This window comes from Alligator sinensis, unplaced genomic scaffold (assembly GCF_000455745.1).
Source record: "Alligator sinensis unplaced genomic scaffold, ASM45574v1 scaffold198_1, whole genome shotgun sequence".
Lineage (NCBI taxonomy): Eukaryota > Metazoa > Chordata > Crocodylia > Alligatoridae > Alligator > Alligator sinensis.
This window is the reverse complement of record NW_005841906.1, coordinates 2,357,813-2,382,629: the sequence shown is the minus strand read 5'-3', so window position 1 is coordinate 2,382,629 and position 24,817 is coordinate 2,357,813. Positions and strand designations below refer to the sequence as shown.

The 24,817-nt window shown below is 42.7% G+C and overlaps 1 protein-coding gene across 7 annotated transcripts in view; it reads left to right on the top strand.

Moving 5' to 3' along the window:
* Window positions 1-24,817, top strand: part of BTBD9 (BTB domain containing 9) — a 289,544-nt gene that overhangs the window by 146,646 nt on the left and 118,081 nt on the right. For all 7 annotated transcript variants that reach the window (XM_025197813.1, XM_025197814.1, XM_025197815.1 and 4 more), the window contains one exon: window positions 10,754-10,863. In XM_025197813.1, the coding sequence (XP_025053598.1) occupies window positions 10,754-10,863 (110 nt within the window). The remainder of the gene's footprint in view (window positions 1-10,753; window positions 10,864-24,817) is intronic.

Here is a 24,817-nt window from a genome sequence, read left to right as displayed (position 1 = left end):
GGGAAGAAGTGGGTGCACCATGGTGGCAGCAGTGGGGGGAAGGAAGGAGTGGGTGTGGTCCTGATGTGGTGCAGAGGAGCAAGCCTGAGCAGGGGGAGACTCCTCCCCACCCCCTGCATCAGACCCAAGCCTGCTCCTTCCGTCCCTCCCACCGCCACCGGTCGGCCCAGGCCCTCTGGTCTCCTCCCGTCCCACTGCCACTGCAGCGGGCAGGAGGGTAGCAGACATGGACCCCAAGCAGCAGGAGGGGAGGGGGGAGCGGGCCCGAATGGGCGGGGCATGGGGCTCCATCCCCCCCACACACACACACACACACACACACCTCCCATTTTTCTTGTTGGGCAATTGGCTAGTCTTCTAATAAATTACATTTTTGGCATCAAGGGGAGGGTGTTAAGGCTGGCTTTCGCCCTCCCAGTGCCAGCCTAGTATTGCAGTACATCCCAGCCTGGTGCCAGTTCCCTGTGGAGGGAACATCCTCTTTTTTTTTAAAGGGGCATAGGCACACAGACACACTTCCCATAAGTGTGTTTGCCCAATATGGGCTGTGTGTTTTATAGTCATGCTCAGTGTTGGCTGCATTTAATTATCTTCATAGTTGGTTCTCATTACTGAGCACATGCTACTTTTTGCAGCAGTTTAATGATAGACAATGTATTTAATAAGGTTTCCTTGTATGCAAATAGAAGACGAAGGGCTTCCCCCCTGCACGCTGATTAGAGGGGGGAAAAACTTGTCTTGTATTTGAGTAAATACAGTACTAACCCATGTTCCTTTTATTTTGCTGAGTGAGAACATGCCAACCTTGTATTGCATATTGTTTAGCATAGATCTAGGTCAGATTAAAGATTGTGTCCTGATGGCATATTCTTCAAATCTGACAGCATGATGCTTGCTGTACGAGTGTTTCTTTTTTAACTAGTAATTTTTTATGTAACGGCATAAGATCAAAACAGAATTAGGATTTTAATATTTGTATGGCCCCTGGCTGATACTAATATAATAGCGTGATTGAAATCAGAGGAATTTTATCCCCAATCCCAAACACTGTATTTTCTGACATAACAGACATGCTGCTTTTTTTAAGATCCCAGGACACCACGAACCTGACATCAAGAAGAGGCTCCTTGATCTCAGGCATATGACACCTCAGGACCTTAAACTTTAAACTCTGGGATCCTGCTGCATGCACCAAGACCCAGCGGCACATTCACTTTTGTAAATGTGCTAGGGCATTGGAAGCTCAACATCAGGGGGCAGCTCTCCAATCCTTGTTTTTCCAGATCTGAGATATTTAAAAGGGTCTGTGCCACCCAGAAGGGCGGTACTTCTGCCCTTTGATCATGCGAACATCCCTCAGACCAGCATGTGCAAAGGGTGAATATGCAACTGAATACCTACATGCCACACATTCAAAATTAAAAGTCAGAGAAACCCAGCCTCAGAGATGTTCCACGTTTAATGCAGAATTTAATCTTGCAGAACATGCAAGTTTTGGATTGGGGATGTTCCACTTGGCAATTTATCATATCTTAAATGTCTTGCATGTGAAGCATGTAGATTTTTATCCTGTGAATAACGTTACATTTATCATGCAATTAACATCTGCCAGAGCCCTATGAAGCGGTATCTAACATTGACATAATATTTTTCTCTTATTATTTATTTCCTATTATTCCTCGTTCCCAAATTCCTTAAACAACGAGAGCAGAGCCTGTAGTTTCTTGGATTATCCCCTTTAATAGTTCTGTACTGATTAGTTCAGAGAGGATTCTTTACATGCTGTATTTCTCTGCTCTTGTCAGATTCTTCCCTCAGACAAGGTTGAATGTCTCTAAAAGTTGTTAATCTCCTCTTGTTTTAGGGACAAGAGTTCTGAAGTCATTCTCAGACCCAGATAGTCAGGCTGGCAGTGTGCTGCATTACTTTCCTACCCTCAGTTTGAATTAAAAATGTGACATTTAATTTTGAATTGCATTTAAATAGGCACAGTTATTTTCACTTCAGAATTGTAGGTTATAAGATGACATTGCTGAGACGAAGTGTTGATTAAACAGAGCACTGTGACCATGTTGAAATCCTAGATCTGTTGAACTCTGAGTTTAGTGTTTAGTGAATGGTGAATACCTATAATTGTTTTAAGCAAGTAATTTTAAGGGTAGCTGTCTTCCTCTAACCTCTGTAAAGGGTGTAGTTAGTGTCTGAACTGAGAAGCTAATTTCTGACCATATTCAATGAAAATATTTCTGGGGATTTATAGTTCCCAAACTAATAAAGGCAGGTGCTACACAGTCCCCAAAACTAAACACTCCTCAAGACCACAGGAGTGCTTAACTTTGGGAGCAGCACAGGACAGACTCCTAGTTCCTTGTTGACTTTAATTATAAACTGTGGAATATTATTTTAATAATAGGCTCATAAAAGGATGCCTCAGAGACTAAAACCATGTGCCTGCCACCTATACTTAATCAGTGACTGTTAACCTTTATGGCACTGGTGCCAGTTAACCAGACTGACCTCTGCTAGTGTGCACTACCTTCCATTCACTTATGTATTCTCTGACCGTTATTAAAATATAAGCTCCTCCAAACTCAGCTCCTTTAATCCTAAATAACCATAGCTCCATTGTACGTTAAAATGTAAACTGTTGAAAGAAGAGGGCAGATTCATAATACAGGAGAGCATATTTTAGAGGTTCATGATGAAGGTGACAAATGGGCAGAATGTTTATTTTGAATATATTACAAATATTAATGTTAGTACTTTTACATCTGGTGAATTTTTATATTTTACTAATCAATGAGTTATATACTCCAAATTATTATCTACTCCCTCATTGCTCTTGAAAGTTTTGTACATTTTGCAACCTTGTCCTGTTTGTCAGCATTGAACTGTTAAACAACTAATGGTATAGTATAGTTGAAGGGAAGATAAGGATTTCCAGATGAGGATTTGTGTCTTTAACATTAATTCTCATCAGAGATAGTCAATTTGTTGCATATCTACCTTCACAGCCATGTTTAAGTTTTAATGAGCTTCCATCTGGATGAACTGTTGTCAAGGGCCTTAGAGATACTGAGGAATATCCTTCCTTTTTTCCAACATTATCCCTCTACAGACTATAAAGTTCAATGCCCTTATTATCTGTTCAAATCTCAGCCTGCTGTGTGTTAGGAAATGACATTGAAGGGGGAAGAAGATGACTAAAATATAAAACGTTTAAAAAATAATTGAGTAGCAAGTGAGGTATGTATTGTCATTGTCCCTGTGCCATCATCTAGAATAGAATTTGAATTTTATAGCAAATTATATAAGAATAAATGCAGACCATTCCATTTGATTGCTTTAAGTTACTCTGTGTTTCATAGCAGGGGTAAACAGATAATCGGGTCTAGGACTTGATGCAGGGCTGGATTCTGGGATGAATTTTGAATCTCAAGTGCTGATTTGTAAAGACTGGATATATTTTAGTAGTAATACCATTGATGTTTTTCAGTGGAGATGATGTAATTTTACATTATTCATACAGCACCTCCTGCTGGACAAGTTACCAAAAAAAGTTTCCCTGTGGTCTGTTGGATTCATTATAGATTGTTGAATTTTTAAAGTGTGCGGTACATTTAATGAATTTTGCACTTAATTTAATGAAATTTTAGAGTGCTAGTAAAAGTGAATAATTAAACATTAAATAATTAAGTATTATATTCAACAGATTAGGTAAGAATTTGATGTATTATACCACTTAACATAGTAAAATTTAATATCTTACATTTATAAATCTTCTACATGATTAGAGTCACAGTTGCTTACCATAATATTTGTAATATGTGGTATACTTTATGGATGTATTTGTCACATTTAAGTTAGGTTGAGTTCTGTTTTGCAGTTAACACAGAGATTCAACATTTTATATTCATCAATAATATACATCATCTTCCTCAGTTTTATAGCACTTACTATTTGAGTATAAAGTTAATTGTTGAAAATTTACAGCTATAGTTATTGTTTTACAAGTTGAAATTGATTAAATACAATCTAGTTCCTTAAAAATTTTAGCATCTATTTTTCTTTGTTTCAAGCAAAGTTAAGAACAGAAAAACAAGCTTTAAATTTTCTATGCAGTTAACATTAATCGAAATCTAGTGCATAGGCTACATTTGAAGAAATGTAATTGTAATTAAGGTGAGTTATTGATAACTTTCTTTTTTTAGCTAAATTGCTTTACAAAGAGTATAGAAATTGTAAGGTCACAGCTTAGGTAACTTGTAAATGAATTCGTTGTGAAATAACTGAGTAGATCACCACGTTTCCTCTGCTGCTAATTTGCAAGCAGTAATTCTGTTGGTTGTAATGAGCCAGTGGTTTGTGGAAAACTAGATACAAGTCAAGCATTCTCAGGGATAAATTACTTGGCCCAACTGTCACAATCAACAAAATGGGTGTTGGCAGCAGGGGCTATGGGGAATTTTACAGTGGCTGCAGCGCCCCCATACCCCACTCTCCACTGTGCTCTGCGGGGCCGGTGGAGCCAAAACTGTGCTCTGGGCTGCTCCTGGGGCTAGCTTCCTGGAGCATAGCCCTGGCTCCATCCATGCCACAGAGCGTAGGCCCGCAGTGGGTACCTGGGGCTAGCCTCCCAGAGTGCAGCCTGGCCCAGCCCGTCCCTCGCAGACCCGGGGACACACGCCCGCTCCCATGCCCTCCTGGACCAGTTGTGCACAGCAGCAAGAGCCCCCCTCCCTGAATCCTGCGTCCCCCTGCCCTGGCTGGCAGCTTGTCCCAGCCCCAGCCCCAATCTCTCCCTTGTTGTGGGGGTATTGATCTGCCCCTTCCCTCCCCACTCTGCCCACTACAACAGACTTAGCAGCTGTATCCAACATGGTCGAGGACTGTTGCCTGTTTAGTCTATAGCTGGATCTCCAAATCGCTGCTAAATCTTCGGATCTGAATTGGCCGAATCGAATCGGGATTCCCTCTGAATTAGCCAAATCCGAATTGAATACTTGCCGCTTCACACAGGCCTGGTGTCTACACAAGACGCTGACTACGCAGTCATTACTATGCAGTCATTTAGTACTTGTATAAACAAGTACTAAATGACTGTGCAGTAACTGGAGTTACTGTGAAGTAGTGTAGTTGAACGGCTTTTTCTTGACTCTGTGCAGTAGCCTGAGACTACTGTGCAGTAGCATCATGTCACGCTTTCTGCAATGTGACACTACTGCGCAGACTCTAATCTGAGAGGAGTGAATCATGAGCTACTGGTTTAAGAGCCTGTACTTCCACCACTTGAGCTTTGTATAGAAGGTCTGGGCCCACGGACCCTCTGGGTCAAGATATGTGGAGAACATGGGGAGGATGACTTATTTGTAGGAGTCTACTATAGACCTCCCCACCAAGAGGAAGACCTAGATCGGGAATTCAATAGAGAACTGGTTGAAGCTGCATGCTTCTGATGTATGATAGTTATGGGGGACTTCAGCTTCCCTGGCATCTCTTGGGTTGAGCGCATGGTCAAATCTGACAGGTTGCTTAGCTTTCTCACGTGCATTGATGACCTCTACCTATCCCAGGAGGTCTATGGGCTGAGTAGGGAAGAGGCATTGCTTGATCTGGTGCTGGCCAAAGGGGAGGGTCTGGTGAGTGATCTGCGGATTGAGGGGAAGCTTGGTGACGGCGACCATGAATTGATCACCTTCTTAGTTCACTGAAGAGCAGGCGAACCCCTCAGTAAAACAGAAGTCCTTAACTTTGGCAAGGCTGACTTTTGCAAACTGAGAGAATTGGTCAGTCAGGCAATTAGAGGCCATACCCCCCAGAAAAGGGAGTACACGAGGAATGGTCATCTAAGCCATACCATCTTGCAAGAAATGCAGTCAACGGACAAGGAAGCTCCCATGGCTGAATAAGGAACCGTTGGACCTCATTAAGCTCAAAAGAGTAGCCTACACCAGCTGGAAAACAGGAAACATTACCAAAGAGGATTACTCTGCATTTGCCCGCACCTATAGAGAGCGGTAGAGAAAAGCCAAGGCACAAACCAAACTTAGGCTAGCTATGGGAATCAAGGACAACAAAAAGTCCTCCTCCAGATATGTGGGAAGTCAGAGAAAGAACAAAGATAGCATTGGGCTCCGAGAGATCCAACGGGACAACTGACATCCGATGCCCAAAAAAGGGCCACTCTCCCAAATGACTTTTTTGCATCAGTTTTCCACCCTCCCAGAAGGACCACATTGTCAGGAACAGCACAAACCAATCCAGGAGCAGGTGACAGGCACAAAATCAATGTGGATCAGGTGAGGGAACACCTAGAGAAGTTAGACAGTCACAAGTCCACAGGCCCAGACAGAATGCACCTGAGAGTCTTGAAAGAGCTGGCAGACATCATTGCATCCCCCTTGGCAGAGATATTTGAAAAACCGTGGCGCTCGGGCGAGGTTCTGGGTGACTGGAAAAGAGCCAGTGTGGTCCCCATCTACAAGAAAGGGAGGAGGGATGACCCAGGGAACTATAGACCAATCAGTCTGATGTCCAACCCTGGAAAAATCCTGGAGAAAATTTTCAAGGGATCCATCAATGCCAGACTAACGGAAGGCAAGCTTCTGAATGCCAGCCAACATGGCTTAGTGACTGGCAGGTCTTGCCTGACTATTCTCATTTACTTCTGAGACCAGGTAACATGTGCCCTGGACAAGGGAGATGATGTGGACGTCACATATCTGGACTTCAGGAAGGCCTTTGACCTAGTTCCCCATGATGTCCTCATGGTTAATTTGGGGAACTGTGGCCTTGATCATCATATGGTCTGATGGCTAGGCAACTGGCTACGGGGTCGGACCCAAAGAGTACTAGTTGAAGGTTGCAAATCAACGTAGCACAGGGTGACCAGTAAAGTCCCTCAGGGCTCGGTACTTGGGCTGGTACTCTTTAACATCTTCATCAATGATCTGGATTTGGGAGTCAGATGTGAACTGGCAAAGTTCGTGGACGATGCCAAATTATGGGGCAGGGCGGTCACACCGCAGGACAGGCTCGGGATATATGCTGACTTGGACATGCTCTCAAGGTGGGCTGACCAAAACCAGATGGCCTTCAGTGCATAGAAGCGTAAGGTGCTGCACCTTGGTAGGAAGAACCCCCAGCATACTTACAGTCTTGGCAGTGCTATGCTTGCTAGCACCGTGACTGAAAGGAACTTGGGGGTCTTGATTTACTACAAGATGAATATGAGCCGCCAGTGTGATGCTGTGGCTGGCAAACCTAACCAAACTCTGGCGTGCATCCACCGATGCATCTCAGGCAAAATCAGGGAAGTCACCCTCCTGCTTTACTCGGCCCTGGTGAGACCGCAGCTGGAGTACTGCATCCAGTATTGGGGCTCCCCACTTCAGGAAAGATGTGGAGGAGCTTGAGAGAGTCCGGAGGAGAGCCACTCACATGATCCAAGGCCTGGAGGGAAGACCATACAAGGAGAGGCTGAGGGACTTGGGACTCTTCAGTCTGGAGAAGAGAAGGCTTGGGGGGGACTTTGTGGCAGCCTGCAATTACATAAGAGGGGTACATCAGGACCTGAGAGAACAGCTGTTCACCAGAGCTCCCCTAGGGATAACAAGGTCTAATGGCCATAAACTCTAGGAGGGCCAATTTAGACTAGACATATGAAAAAAGTTCTTTATGGTGTGTGTGTCCAGGGTCTGGAACAAACTCCCCCCCAGAGGTTGTGCAAGCACCTGCTCTGGACTCCTTCAGAAAACAGGTGGATATATTTCTTCCTGGGGTCACTTGATACCAGCTGACTTCCTGCCTATGGCGGGGGGGGCTGGACCCGATGATCTCATGAGATCCCTTCCAGCCCCTAACGTCTATGAAATCTATGAGAAGCAATAGCAATCCATAAATCTCTCTATACGTGCTATAAATTCGTTGGTTTTCCATGCATAGACTCAAATTATTTGGAGGTTGCCTTAAATTCATTCACTCCACCACTGCAGTGGGGAAAGCAGGCAGGGGGTAGAGACAGATGGAAGGGCAGGCAGTATGAGGAGGTGGTATGGCAGAGGAGGGCAGGCAGCATGCAACAGGCAATGGGTGAGACAAGTGGCCTGACCCCTGTACCTAGCTCCCTGTCATCTGCCTCCCCCACTTGCTATCTCTGCTACCTGCCATCCCTACTACCTAATCCCCATGCCTGCTGCCCCCGGTGTCTGCCTGCCACTGCCCCTCCCCCCCTTTGCCTTCTCTCTGACCTCTGCTTTCTGCAGCTTCTGCCACCAGCTTCTGTCCCCTCCCCTCGACACTGCTTATAGTCTGGCTCCAGCTCCAGCAGGGCTTCAGTGCTGCTCTAGCCCCAGGAATGGAGCACATGGTTGTGGTGGTGGTAGCTCTGACTGGGTCTTAGAGTCAGAGCTGGAACCTGGGCCAAACCTGCTGCCATCACCACCATTGCTACCAGGCCAAGCAGGGATCAGAGCAACCATGTTCTCTGTGCCCCAGGCTGTAGCTGGGCCAGAGCCTTACTGGAGCCAAAGCTAGAGGGTAGGTGGTGGCACTAGTGATGGCACAGAAGAGGCTTTGTTGGGGGACAGACAGGGAAACCAGGGGGTATAGTGGATGGGGAGATGACAGGAGGGCAGGCAGGAGGCAGAGGGTGTGGCAGTGAGAAGACGGCAGGGGTAGAGGCAGTGGTGGGGTGGGCAGCGGCTGCAGCTCTGACTCCAGTCCAACCCTGAGCCTGGGTTGGGGCCAGAGTCTGAGCCGCAGCAGCTGCCTGTCCCCACTCGCACCCCTGCTGCTTTGTACTCAGATCCAACATGGGGCACTTTTTTCCCCCCATGTTAAATGGGGGAAATAACCTCATCTTAGATTCAAGTAAGTATGGGTCCCAGGTCATCCAGTACAGCTGTTACTAGATTTATTTGACTCTAAAATGAGATTATTTTCCCCATTTAACAAGAACATTGGGGCGGGGTAAGTCCCCCATGTGTTATCTCGATTTCTAGCACCAGGTACAAAAATCATACTACTCACATGAGTTAACACTGCATAATCTTGCATTACATTTAGGGAAGTAGGAACTCATGCCATGCTGTCAGGTGAAAGTCCATAAATTCTACATACTTTAGCAATTCAAGTAAGTTGACCAAAAGTTTAACTTTGAAGGTGAGTGAACAGCACAAGACAGATAAATAATGCTTGTAATAATAAATAACGTAGGTTGTTTAAAGATAGACTAAAAACTGGTATGCAATATATAATCGGTGGTGCTAAGAAATTTATTTTAAAAGCCAATGTTTTGAGTTTTCAGTTTTTACATTGAAGACAGTTGTGTGGATGGAAAATGTTTTCTAAAATTTTAACTGAAAAAATATTTTCAAAGAGTTATATCTACACTAATGACAAAACCACATTAGCAGAAACAGGTTTCAAGTCTAACGTCTTTAAAAACTGTTTTTAAAGTGTTCAATTCTGTTGTGCAGGTTAGGGCACAAATAAAACTATAAGGGAAAACAGTTGCAAGTGTGAATTACCAAAAGCGTCCTTATTTTAAGAAATAAAATGAGGGGGGTTTTTTTGGGGGGGGGGGGGGTTTAGCTCGTTGACTTGAAGTAATGAAGAAGGTGAGATGAAATTGCTTTATTAACATTTGCAGCCATTAGGTTAGAACTTAAATTATATTAAATAAATTAAAGGTTCTTTTACATAACAGGGAAAATATGGCATGAGTCATATAGATTCTGCTTCCTTTTAATTGACATTTTTCATCTAATATACACCTTCCTTCAGTGTCGATAAGTCATTATTTGAGGAAATGTTATTTATTCTTAATTTTTCTGTTTGTTTTAATTCCCCTATGACAGTGTATAGTATCCCACTTGGGATTTTCCCAAACTCATAATAGATATTTCAGCTGTTCATTAACCTCTGAACTGTGAGTTCCCTCTGGAAAACGAATTCAGATTGATTCAAGGTTAATGCTTGTTTGGAGAAGGTGAAGCCTCCAAGGAAATTCAAAGGGTGAATAGGCCACTGTGTTAAAGTTCAGCTCCATCTTACTTTGTCATCAGTGTTCATAAGTGCATGCTGTATAACCAAGAGTGAAACCTGGAGGTGGTTTTGTCTAGCAAAGCTTGACTTACTTAAATAACTTAAGTAATAAACGGTAAGACAGCAGAACGTTGGTGTCTGAAATATCAAATGTTAGTTTATTAATTAGAAATAGGCTTATAATAAAGGGGAATTTAATCTATGACTTCTGCAGGGAAGCAATGTTTACTTATTGGGCTTGTCCCTGACGTACACGTGCGCACACACACACACGCACGTGCACACACAAGATTTTATCCATCAGGGACAAGCCCAATAAATAAGTGTGTGTGTGTATATAATTAATATCTATATCTGTGTAGATTTTTTTTTTTTTTAAATCTTCATAGCCAAGAATAAAATCAGGAGATAATGTGTAACTCCATAATGTCATATTAGGGGAGCACAGTTAATGTTCGAGTTGGATATAGGCTCATTTTAGTTTTCTCTGTACGTCTAATTGAAGTCTTTCAAGACTTATATATAGGTGCAAGATCTGTACTCAGATTTATAATCTTCTTTGCAGTTCTTCAGTCCTTGTGACTGTGCATAATACAGGAGCCACAATAATAGGGTGGAAGCACTGCCACTGTCATAATGAATCTTTGATAACTTGGTGCTAGGATTTTGTTTGTCCTTAACTTGTTCTTCCTTTCTTTTCCCATAGATATATTCGAATAGTTGGGACCCACAACACAGTGAACAAAGTTTTCCATATTGTGGCATTCGAATGTATGTTTACCAACAAAACCTTCACACTTGAGAAGGGTCTGATAGGTAAGAAATTAGACTCTTTTTAATTCAATGGTTGTCTGTACTAAGACACTTTTATTCTCAGGTCTTGTTGTCATTTCATTTTAAGTCTAGGTATAACTTGAGCTTTGCCTTGTAATCTGAATCCGCTCTTTGCACAGAAATCTCTAGCTGAGTCAAATTTGACATTAAGCTTGGTTGGCCTGGCCATTCAGGCTAAAGAGATTGAAACTCTTGATTAGCAGGTAATGCTGTGGGAAAGCACCCCCTCAAGTTACAAGATCTCATCAACTGCTAATCACACACACTCTGGTAATTCAGTTAGTCTGTGCTGTTAATCACATTGGCTGCTTACAGACATTAAGAAAAAAAACCCAAAATGTCGCTTTACTTTAAAGTGCATGCCCAGAAGAGGCATTGCGTTAGTTGAATACAGCTTGCCCAACCTCTGTATAGATTGGGTGCTTTAGTGGGGCTTTTCTGGCACTTTTATTCATGGGTGGGCAATTATTTTGACTGGAGGGCCACTTAATGAGTTTTGATGAGCTGTTGAGGGCTGTAAGGATAGCCTTGCCCCTTGACAGTTGCCCCGCCCCCGGTCACCATCTTGGAACTGGTAGTCCTGCCCCTAACCCTTGACCTATGCCACCTGAAGTCCCTTCCCTTGCCCCAGAAGTATTCCTTGGGAGGATGGAAGTGGGGTGGGGATTTGCTATCTTGGAACTGGGGGGGGGGGAAACAGATCTTATACTAAAAACATCTACTATAACATTTTAATTTAATGTAAAAAATATTTTTGTCTTGTTTTGTGTGCATTTGCATAGTGTATGTATAGAGGCAATTGCATAATAGCTCAAAATACAGTCCAACTCTTTAATATTGTGGTGGGAGTTAAGAGTGTTACTGGGAACACAGTTCCCAGTGTGTGCGAGTCCCCGGAGCTGGAGTACTGCATCCAGTTCTGGATGCTGTACTTCAGCAAGGACATGGAAAAGCTTGAGAGAGTCCAGAGAAGAGCCACCCGTGTGGTCAGAGACTTTCAAGGCAAGCCATACGAGGAAAGGCTGAGGGATCTGGGACTCTTCAGCCTAAAAAAGAGAAGGCTGAGAGGGGACTTGGTAGCAGCTTACCGCTATATCAGGGGAATACATCAAGGGCTCAGCGAACAACTGTTCACCAGGGCACCCTTGGGGAAAACCAGGAGTCATGGCCATAAACTCCTGGAAGACTGTTTCAGGTTTAACACTAGGAAAAACTTCTTAACAGTCACGGTGTCCAGACTGTGGACTAAGCTCCCTCCAGAGGTGGTGCAATCACCTACCCTGGAGATCTTCAAGAGGAGACTGGACAGTCACCTTGCTGGGGTCATCTGACCCCAATTGTCTTCCTTGCCTAGTGCAGGGGGGCTGGACTCTATCTTGCAAGGTCCCTTCCAGCCCTAACAATCTATGAATCTATGAGCTGCATGTGGTGGCAGCAAGTGGGGCAGCCCCAGGTCCCAGGCTCCCACCCAAGTCCCCAGTTGCATGTGGCAACAGTGTTTGGGACTAGCCCGATCCAGCTCCATAGTGCACAGCTCTGGTGTTCCTGCAGTGTGTGGGGCCACCCCAACCTAGCCCCACAGCATTCAACTCTCTGCACTCCCAGCCCTTTTCCCCCAGCAGGAGATCCTAGTTCTGGCCCAGGGGGGGTACCTGAATTCCCACACTCACAGGCAGGGAGGCTGGGAAGAGCCATGTGGTGGCCAGGGAAAAGCTTCTTGTCTCTAGTGCCCCCTGGCTCAGGGCTCGGGGGGGCCAGGCCAGGCTGGTGTAGGGGTAGTTGGTTAGCAACCAGAGCCACACCTTCTGCACGGAGGCGCTGGCTTTCAGAGGGGAGCCCGGGGCAAGGGCCTACAGAGGGACCCCGTGAGCCAAATGGAATCGCCTGGTGGGCCATATCCAGCCTGCAGGCCATATCTTGCGCACCTCTGCTTTTATCTAATAGCTGATTGAATCATCAAATAAAACCACCAAAAAGCCCTACTGAAGTGCATGATCTATACAGATGCTGTGGAGCCAGGTCAAAGTAATGCACTGTTTCTTCCAGTAAAGCACTTTTTTTTTTTTTTTTTTTAAGTCTGTAAGCAACCATTATTATCCTGTATAGCAGTAATATTGCTTTGCAGTATGGTTATGCACCCCAGTTACTGCACTCCAGTAGGCTAGCTGGAGTGCAGTAACTGGGGTGTTGATAACTAGTGAAAAATTGTATTAAAAACTTTTGTCATAATGAATTTAAGGGTCCTCCTTGTACTGAATGTTATAAAAAGAAACAAAAAGTCTTCCTGCTTGTTCTGTCTTGAAAGTAACATTCATTCATTCAGCATCCCAAGGCCAAAAAGGCAAGGTAATATCTAGAATTCAGAGGAAGCCTTTCAGGCTATATCATTTTTTTTTTAAATGTTATATACGCACCGATTCAGTGGAGGGAGAAACTGCAAAAAGGTTAGATTCATAGTGAGACACATATTTCTTGTAAGTTTCTTTTGAGAAACACTAAGGTTTTACTGTGACTGGCAAGTCTGAGAGTCTCCCAGTTTTCCACTTACCCATGTACTAAAAGCAGTGGAGAAGATAAGGAATTATACAGGTATTCTTTAGCATCTTTCAAACATTTACCACTACATTTTATGCTAATGTCCTTATAGGTTCATAAAATAAAGTAAATTACATGACATGTGGGGATGAGTTGTCTTTTTTTTTTTTTTTATATGGCTCCAAAGTGTGTAAGATGCCTCATAAGACTGATAAAAGTCTGTATCTCTGCCCCAAAGAGTTTAAAAAAATAATTAATATGCCTTTTTTCAGCAGAGTAGGATTGCAAGGCAATAGGGAAGAGTTGCAGTTAAAGTGTAACATCAATAAAATTATGCTGCTATTCCACAAAGGATAATGCAGAGCAGTATGAAGTACTTTTAAAAATAAATGAATAAGTATATTTCAGAGCTAATTTAAGGGGTTGAAACATTGTGCTAACTCATGCAAAACTAAGTAGTTACTGTGGGCAGCTCAGTAACAGATGAATGTATTTTAGAGAATTAATAGATGGCATTAAAAAAAGCAAAATCATTTTTAAATTTACAGTTAAGGGCATGCATGACAATGTTTGCTTTCAATCTGTAAGGTAGGAGCTGAAATATTTAAAAGCTGTTTTGTCAAACCAATAAATAAGAAGGGGGGGGTGTGTGTGTGTATATGTATGTGTGTGTGTGTGTGTGTATGTATGTATATGTATATATATGTGTGTGTGTGTGTGTGTGTGTATATATGAGTGTACTTTTAAATCCTTGCTGACTTGTCATTAAGTTTGCCCCTCTGATATTTGGTTTGGTTTTTCACAGTTTTGGTGCAACATGTAGCTCTCTTGTCTATTGTACCAGTTGCTTGATAAAAGCAATTGCATTTCGGTGTCAATCTAGTGGGTGGTGACTCTTGGTTTTGCTGGAACTCTATCACTAAAGGTTGTAAAGCCTTAAATGTCTCTTTTATAGCAACATTAAATGGTAAGTTACCCTTTTAAAGGCAGAGTTAGGTTTCACCAATGAATAAGGGTAAATTGAAAGCATGCTATTACTGTGATACAATTAGCATATATACACCATAGAATTCTGTCAGGACATTATTTGATTTTTATCTTTGTGATAGCAGGAATAGGTAGCCTGATCTTTTTTTATTGACTTTATTTTCCATGCTACTATTATAAGACTGAAAGTGCAATAAATTGAAGTGTAAATGTTTGTTGACTAGAGGAAGCCCTGAGACTTTCAAACCTCTTGAATTTGGTGAAATATGTTGGGGGGGTTTTACTGAAAAAAATATGACACTTGCATTAAAAATCTTTACATTATAAAGTACAGGGTCAAAATTCTGTACGCATTGGAACAGTAAGGACATGTCCTTACATTTAATATCACCCGAGTATCAGGATAATAAGTATTTGGAAGTCTTACTCAGAGCTTGGTGACTTAGTGCCATTTGACATTTTTATTTGTGCATTAACTGTTTGTGCAGTATGGCAGCCATTAAATACTAGGTCTCATTATTAGTGCCTATTACACTAAAAAAATAAAATGGTGAGCGCTCCCTTTGGGAGCGTACTACCTTTTTATGAAGAGCCATGTGATGTTTAACTTCTACCTGGATGCTCACTACAGGCAGTACAGAAAAGGGCTCTTGTTTAAAGCCTCATTCAAAGGAATAGCAAGAAATGAGGTCATTGAGAGTCTCATGCAAGTACGTAGACTGCACTATTTATTTAACCTTTGTTAGACATATTCAATAGGATCAGGAAGTTGTATATGCAGGGAGGATCATTTGCCAGACATATTACCCGGTGTGTAGTATCTACATAATGGTCGTCACTGTAAACTGTAGATTAAGGACCTGACAAACAGGTAATAAAAGTGAAGTGTCATTTTCATGCAGTAGATTGATAATAGCAATTTTATGTTACTGTGTTTTACATACAACATTTTCATGACAAGCCATTAGCTTTTGACTTATGACATTTAGAAGTTATAATGTGGTGAGAGATGTATAAAGCAGTGACTGTGTGCAATTCTGAAAAAACCTTCTTGGCAGTTGCATAACATTTTTAAGGTAAGGCTAGACAGAATTGCTTCTTCTAGTATTGCTTGTTGTCTTTGTGCTATCCTGTAATTTATTGTCTTACTAAACTAGATAAGTGATATAAATGAATTCAATCATACTGAAATTGTTCCCTGTTGCAGATGTTTGGGCTGAGGCATACTTTTCCTTATGGCACGTTACTGTTATTCTGTAAATGCATATATAAGATAGTTTTACATAAAGGAGTCATTAAATACATTGTTCCGTGTATGAATTAACAAATATTTTGCTTACTAAAGAGACGCAATTAAAAATGGTTTCTGATACTGAAGTTCACTGTAGTAATTCTGATCAGCCCTAAATCACTATTTTTTTTTATTTTTTTTTTAAATTAAAAGCAAAATAAACCAGTATTTTAGCAAATGACAGGCATTTGGATGCAGAACCAGGGCCCTCTGATGGGATGCTCTTGTCTTTCTCTACCCAGTGACAGGGTTCTACTGCAAATGTTTGTGGGGTTTTCTGTATGCAGTGGTTGGTTTGTCTTGCTTCTCTCCTTGGAAGTGAGAATTTGATTACCTCAACTGAGTCCCAGGAGACATTAGTCAGTGTTATAAAATCCTTACTGTAATTGGTACTGTTGGTAGCATCTGCTGAGGGACTGTCCAAGGCTGTGCAAGCACAGAGGTTTGAGTAACCTCTCACACTACCTTGTGGCCTGGTTGAGTTCATGGAGAGTGCAATTTGGAAAGCCTATATTAAATAATGTTGTGTTTATCTTTGTCTTTGAAGGTTTGTCTCAGTTTCTCAGGCTATCTCTCTACTTCCACATAATGCACCAAGGGGGAAACAGTGAATAATGGCTAAAGAGCAGGAGATGGAAATGAAAAATAGAACATCCTTGGTTACCCTGTGGGGAATGCTATTGAAAACTTATGAATCGCTATGAAGCTTCAGTTGCCTTAGGATCCTGTGCCTTAGGAAAACTTGTTTTAAAGAAAGAAAGGAGGAAAGAGAGAAAATGAAATAATTCTCTTGTCTTTTGCGCACTGGCAGTTATTAAAAAAAATCATTTAAACATACAGCAAAGGGAAAACAGCCAAATCAGTTTCCTGGTATTCACTTCAGATTTGTGAAATATTGCTCTCTCTCTCTCCCATGGTAAAGCAGGAAGAGATGCTATTTTCTTGTCCAGTTTAATGGTAAAGCTGCATAAAGCTATCGCAACGTGTTTCTGCTCCCCTTTTTAAAGGTTAACCTTCTTTCAGAATTGCACAAATTTTCCCAGCAACATCTGTCAGCTTTGCAGTAAGCATACCCTTAGGAAATTATGAAAATTTTAAGACCATCTAAATACTATTGGGAATTTTTTTCCTGTCTACTGTAAAGAACAGCCACATGGCCAGTTTCATTTACTGATATTCATTTCTCTGTAGAGCTAAAGATGTAGTCACATGATTCAGGTTTTCTTTCTTTCTTGCCTATTTCCAGTGCACTTCCCTAGCCTTTCTGAAAGCAGACTGCAGATAGACTCTCATGTTTAATGAAAGAGTCCTATGACCACTGTGGCATGAGTGAAAAGTCTGCCTAATTGTTAGGACTTGAATGATCTTGATGTGATTCATTGGATCAGAAGCCACAAACTGTAGAATACATCAGCTGGAAAAAATAGGTGTCCCTATTTTTATTCTAAGCTAGCCTGACAGTTGTGCACAACATTGGCAGGTGTTACTAGTGTTTCTCAGGTCAGTGGAAAACTTATTGGTTCTAATTTCTTTTCTTCCTTCTAGATGACAAAATACAAATATGTAGGAGTATGTGGGAAGTTTCAAATTTTTGTGTAATGTCCAACACAGTAGCTGATGGTCTGTCTAGTGCTGAGAAACAAAAGTACCGTGTATAGTAGAAAATTTGTGAGACTTTAGGTTTTAGACATTTAATGAGGAAGAAGGGGGGGTGGACTGTTTAAGGAAGAAAAACAACAGTTTCTAGTCAAACGCATGATACAAGGCAGTAACTTTTGTTCGAATCTGGATTTTACCCATTACTTGCTGAGGAAACTGAGAGAAATAACTAGCTTTCTGTGTTTTCCTCCTGTGTAAAAATAGGGCCAATAAAACATGCCCGAGGCAGATCCAGAGGGAGTGCAGGGGTGTGGCTGCACCTCCCCTTTCAGACTGGACCGGAAAAATCCCCAAAGCAGAAGAGGATCCCCGCTTACCCTCCATGCTCAGAGGCATGTCACCTTTCTTTCCCTCCTGTCCCTTCCTCCTCCAGTTCCTGTTGTTTTCCCCACTGTCCCAGTAGTGGGGGAAACTTCAGAGCTGCTCCTGTATTCTCCAGTTGGGCTGCATGGGAGTTGAGATCATCTAGGGGAAACAACAACTGCGGTGGCTTCTTGCACTTGCTCCTTGAGATGGGGTGGGCAATTATTTGGGCCCAAGGGCCTCCACAATAGGGAGTTTTGATGACTTACCATGAGCTGGGTCAACATCTCCCCTTTCTCCCCCCTCCCCCTCCCTCGCCCTTGCGCACACACCCTGTGTAACACAGCCTGTGCAACAACTCACCAAAACTCCTTATGGGGCTATGCATAGGTGGGGAGCAGTGCTCAGGAGTGGGAAAGGTGGGAAAGGCTGGAATCACATGCCCGTTCCCCCTGGGGTGTGGTGTGTGGGGGGCGTGTGTATGTATGTGCATCTGTGGAGAAGGGGCTGCCTGGGTACTAGGTCCTGGGAACCTGTTGTGCAGGAAGGGAGGGGAGGGGCAGAAGGAAGGAGGCATGGGGCCAGTGCAGCAAAGCTAACCCGGGCAGTCCAGGCTGCACTGCTCCTGTGGCACTCTGCATGGGGCCGAGCCCCATCTGGGGCAGACTATACTGCACTGGTGTCTGTGGCCAAGCCCCATCTGGGGTAGACTATACTGCACTGGTGTCTGCTGTCCAGCCAGGTTCTGTTCTGTGTCCCCCCACCTCAAGTGGCAGCTTCTGCTCCTGATCTTGCCCCTGCAGTGCTGCTGTACACTGCATCGCTCTGGGTGAGCAGCTTTAGCTTGGCTCTTGCCCCAGTACGCAGGGCTCCAGCTCTAGCTCCCAGGAAGGTGGCCAGGAGCTAAAGCCAGAGCCCTGCATACTGGGTAGGAGCCACCTGGCTGAAACTGCTTGCCTGGAGCAGGGCAGTGTGTCATGGCAGGGGCAAAATGAAAAGCAGGAGCCTCCACTGGAGGCGGGGGAGGCACAAAGCAGAACCCAACTGCAGCTGCTCTGGGAATAGCCCTGCCAGAAACTGTGTGCTGACTGGGGCCTGAGCCAATTGGAGCCCAGTACAGGCTGCCCCAGTGAGAGTGGGGAGGGCATGGCCCCATGCGCAGCACCATGAGACAGCCATGGGCTGGATCCTGTTACCTGGCGGGCTGGATCCAACCCATGGACCGTATTTTGTCCATCCCTATCCTAGCAGAACTGGGCTGTTAGAGGAATCCTCCCTACTGTTGCTGCTGCTCTTCCCAGCAAAGCCCAGCCCCCACACAGCCTGGCTGGAGTTGACAGGAGCAATTCTCGAAGCTTCCCTGGCCTGCGGGATAGTGGGGGAAGCAGCAGCACCTGGAAGAGGAGAGGATGGAAAGGGAGGGGACATGCCTCTGAGCACAGACAGGAAGGCAGGGATGCTTACCTGCTTTGGGAACTTTAAAAAATCCCCAGAGGCCGCATGGTTTGCCCACACTGGCAGTTTGCGGGGAGGAAACTGGGAGCAGGGATGAAGCCATTTTTGCAGCACAGATGGCTGCTCCTGCACCCCTCTTTGCCAATTCCTGGATCCACCCCTACCCACATGTATCTTAGAGGATACTGAGGTTTAATGCTAAGTGTTATAGCAGTGCTGAGTATTATGTCCATAATATAATACCTAGTGTTTAATACCAAACAGTAGGGCTGCTCGAAGCTTCAGTCACCGATTCGATTTGGAGGAGATTCGGCCTGATTCAGAGGCTGAATCTCCAAATCCGAATTGAACTGGGAGACCCATTAAAAGGTCCAAATCAAATCCAAAGCCTCCGAATTGATTCAGAAAAGATTCAGAGAGATTTGGATCGTCCAGGGCGAGGCAGGCACAGCCAGGCGGCTGCAGGTTCTCCCATAGCTCCTCTGGCTGTGCCTGCCTCTCCCCAGGTGGAGGGAGCTGCGGGAGAAGCACCCATGGCTGCCCGGCCCAGCCTTATCTGCTGCCAGCCCCAGCCTCCTGGCACTTAAAGCCCTGCACTTCCTGGTTGTTGCAGCGGTGATCAGGGCCTCTGGGGGCTCGTGGCAGAGCCCCCTGCGCAGGGCAGTGGCAGGCAGCAGGGATCGCTGTCCCTCCGAAATGGCCGAAACAGAAATGAAATGTAGTCATTTCACACAGCCCTACCAAACAGCTCTTCTGAGGTGAGCAAGCATCATTGTATTGCAGATGGGGGTATGACAACATGGAGAGATTTAGCAATTTACCCCAAGTCAGAGAGAAAAATCACTGGAACAACTGGGATTTAAAATCCAAGTCTCCTGACAATCCAGCCTTGTGCCCTATTCACTGAATCGAGCTGCTACCTGTGAGTGAGATGAACAAGTGCCTGGGAAACTTCTCAGTTGAGATTTACTAAGCTAAAAATGGGAATTAGGCATTCAGCTTCCACTGGAAGTTAATAGGAGTTGAGTTCAGGACATTTAAATTCCAAATTCTTATTTGTACCTTTGAAAATCTCCTAAGGTCCTTTTCTTTTGGAGACAATACACCCCCTAATACTGCCTAGCTTGGCACAGCATACTATTGACTGGGATAGTTGAGGATAACACTATGCAGAACTTCATTCAAAACATGCATAACGTAAATGGATGGTTGCAGTGATCAGATGCTTTTGAAACACTTGTGTGTGATTGAAAGGTGAATGTCTATAGAACAATACAAGATTATTTGAACTAAAATGACTTTTAAATGAATTCAGAGCAGGGACAACATGGGTGCTTGCATTCTTTGAGGGAAGGAAAGGTAGGCTAGCATGGTCTAATGGACATTGCATCCCAGAAGGGACATGGTTTGGTGCAGTGTCAACAGGGCCCTGGTTTCTTCTGCATTTGCTCTTACTTAGATATAAGTATGCTTGTGGGCTGCAAGTTTGGGGAATGGAGAGTGCACTCTTTTAAAGAATATAATAGTTGCTGTTCCTGAGAAGGTCCCGCCCTTCCCCCCAGATTTCCTCTGAGGTCTCCTATAAGAGCATATTTTCTTTGTAATTTATCCATCTCCACTGCAATTGTAGTTGCAAAATCAGTCATCTACTATCTAGGTCATCAAAAAAATCTTCTGCTTTATCACTTACAAACAAAAGAACAAATCTAACCAAATATATAGATATTTATTCTTGTGAATCATAAAAAGATGTGTTCTGCTCCTTCTGCTTGCTTTCTGGCAGCAATTAAATAGCAAGTACACTATTCCCAGAACTATACTGGCATTTTTAATTTTGATGCTTCAAAATGGTTTTGCCTAATGCAGTGCTATAAACTAGCATTGAACAAAATCAATTGTTAATTTCTTCATCAAATGTATTATTTGTATTCCAAAAGGGATCACACATATGGGCCCCAAGGTAGGCCCTATTGTTCTGGATGATGTACAAGCATAAAATCTTAAGGGGAATCTGAACTAAATAGAGAGACAATGCAGTGGCTGGGTGTAAAATCCAGTATCTGAGTATGGGAGAACCTAGGGTGGCAGTAATAAGTTATTTGCATATATTAGTTAAATGTACAATTTAGAAAATAATAATTATTTTAATAAATGAACAAGATATATTAAGTTAATATTCTCCATTCCAAACAAATAAAAGCCCTGATGTTTGCCAAAAATAAAAGAATGAAAATAATGTGACCAATATTCTTTTAATTATTTAATATAATAAAAAGAACAAAACCAGATACAACAAGAACAACCATAATATCTTTCTTTCCCAATGAATTAAGTATTTCTACATGTCATATGCTAGTGAGGGAATGTTAACTGTATTTGAGTATGTATTGAATACAGAGAGAGTGAGCTGTTTGCCTTTAAAAGTAAGTTGGCAACAAAAGGAAGGGGAGTGGTCATTTCACATTTAAAAAAGCAAAATGTCTTTTGCATTATTGGTTGTTGGTTATCTCTTCATGGATTGTAAAAGCAACAAGATCTTTGAGATTTTATTGAAATACCGTATTTTCTTGTACACCTCCATCCCCTCCCATATGAGAGTTGTCCCTTATTTTTTGGAAAGGCAGAATGAAAAGGAAATGATTTTTTCAGTGTTTTAGCTGCATAGAGCAGGGACAGAGCCTAATCTTCAACTGACTCACCCTCCTTTTCCTGCTTAACTAAAAGCTGAAATGTTAGCTGCTGCTGAAGATTGGTCTTCATGAGTGGATCTATGAATTTGGGGGGGAAAAAAGTATCTCCAGGCATGTGAAACAGGAAAAGAAAGACAAGACCAAATCAGTGCTTAATTCTGGGTTTTTGTCTCTGCTTCCTCGAGACTTTATGCATTTCACAAAGATAGTCCTGGGAACAGGGACCAGAGTAGAGGCTTTTGGATCACAGTTTTGGATTTGATGCCTAAAATCTGGTTAAGATCAGTTTTGGATCTGGCCCGAAATTGCTTATTATTATTCTTAATACTGGGAGTCGATACATGAGTCAGTTGTGTTCCTTCTTGGGTATTATCAGCAGAATTGCTTGCTAATTACCAGTCATTTACATCCATGTTAGCCAGCTGAATGCAATGTGGTTGTGCTTTTGGCACTGAGAGCAGAATTCGGCCCTCCCATACCTGCTGCTACTTGTCATGTGCATGATGAAAAAAGAACCCAGGTTCAGACTTGGATATGGAAACCATTGAGATATAAATGTAGAATCCTACAGTATTACTTTTTAAGAGTTACTTTCCAGAGAAGAACTTTACTTTAGTGACCAGTATTTCCTATAGAAAGTATAGATGATAAAAATAATTATTAATAAAGAATACCTTCTAATAAAAAAGGGGAAAATATGTGCCTGTCAGGTTTTTCTCTACTGCTTTCTATAATAGATTATCTCTGAAGATAGTTAACTAACCTATTAGTCTTATCTTTTAATATTGTTGATATATGTGGCCCTCAGGTCATGTCCTGGAAATAAGTCCTCTGCAAAATGTATTGTGTTAAAATTAAATATACTGCTATGCTGCTGACCACTCTTTGCTCCTGTGTGAGAACAGGGAACAATAAACATCCTTTTTAGGAAAGCATTTTCTTTCTGCTATTCACTGCCTGAGTCTTTTACTTTGTTTGCTTATACAGTGTGTATACTTTGTTAACATGCATCCTTTACATTCCATAAAAGCAAATTAAATTTGTCTGAGCAAAAATGTTATGTGCACAGAGGGCAAAAAAGTAATTTCAATCCTTGTAGCCATTTCTCTCTTGCTTTCCCTTGCAACACAGGTTACTGTAATAGTTGGATAGCTGAAGGATAGCAAAAGAAAAACAAAAATAGATAGAAGCAAGACAGTGTTGTTTTTGGCAGTACATTTTTGTAAACAAAGTGACACAAATCGAGGCAGAAATTCCAGTGGGAAAAAGGGAAAGAACCAGAAGACTGAAAATACAGCACAGAACAGAGTCCCTTCCAGATGGTGTTTTTAATAAATTTATCAGGCGGGTATGAAAGACTATAATGAACATTCAAAATGGGGAGTGGCAGACTCCCCTGGGGAGCAGAAACAGCACGGCACCTTCTGTGTGTTGCAATTAGTTAGACTCTCTCTCGAATTTACCACTGTAAAGAGGCCCACAAAATTGCATTCAGTGTATGATAAAATAGGTTTCTGCTCAATTATTAGAAAGCTCAGGCAGGCAAATTAACAGTATTTTTATGAATAAGATTGTGGAGTTGTACAAAAATCACTAAATGTATCAGACTAAGGAGAGGTCCCTAGGGTACATGCAGGTAAAATTGATGGATGGAATTGAAATGTGCTTAACAATTGTACAATCCAGAAGTGTGATATAAAGTCTCAACCACAAGCTGAAAATATTGCCATTTTGGCACAGCCCCACCGCTCCTTTTTTACCCATAAGACAGTCCACTCCTCCTTAAGGTAAAAGCAACAGTTTATATGTTTTCTTCTACCCATTTAAAATGGGCACCCATGGAAATTTCTTAGGACTGGAAGGCAAGGAGAAGAGAGGAAGAAGTAGGACTAAAGAACTCTCTTTTTAGTTGCCGGGGCTTTTAATTTTCACTGTCAGAGAAATGGCAGTTCATGTCTGTCCACATTAATGCACAGTTCAGATCCGTCCCTCCTTGTAAAGCATTTCCAGTATTTACCATTTTTTCCCCGTTTTACACCAAGAATGTGCTGAAAGACTGCTTTCAGGAATAGTGTATCGGTGTTTTTCTAGAATGCTGTGTAGTCACTTGCAGACAAAACTTTTGGGGTAGAAACGCTATCTTTTATTAGACCAACTAAATAGGAGCAAAAAAATTTCTTTCTTTACAAGCTTTCAGGCCCAAACACCCTGTGTCAGATAGAGGAGAATTCAAAGATCTCCCAGGTAGAAACTTATATCCCTGAAATGTGGAAGATATCATAATTAGCTTTTTGGAAATGTTAACTTCTTTGCTAAACAGGCAAGAAGCAAAATTCAACTCCTTGTCTGCCATCTGACACCTTCAGGGAAGAAGCCTGATGGAGCCTTTTCTACCTAGTATACAGTCTCACAGAGCAACTTTTTCACAAATGGACTTTGAAACCCAGGTGAACCCTACCATCCTTTACCTTCCCTGTGCAAGATGAAGTTTCTTTTCTACCTGGGATAACTTTTACAATCTTTGAGTTCTCCTCTGCCTGATGAAAGGTGTTTCGGCCTAAAAGCTTGCAAAGGAAGAAATTTTTTTGCTACTATTCAGTTGGTCTATTAAAAGATATTGCTTCTACCCCAAGAGTTTTGTCTGCCTCTGGTTTTTAGACCACCATGGCTACAACCTATATCCCTGTGTAGTTTTTTTTTACAAAGCACATAAAAAATGGCATATGTGACTTTCTGCCATTGTGTATTATAGTAGTGCAGTGGATTCCTCTGGCATTAGTACAGCATGTAACCTGGCTTTTTATAAGTTAGCTGCTGCACCATCCCTCGGGTTTGGTTTTTCAAAACCAACTCCACCTACCCAGTGACCCACACTTAAGGATGTTGGGTTCCATGCAGCACTCCACTAACTGGAAAGGAACAGAAGTCTTCATAGTTTCATAGTTGGTAGGGTCGGAAGGGACCTGAGCAGATCATCAAGTCCGCCCCCCTGCCATGGCAGGAAAGAGTACTGGGG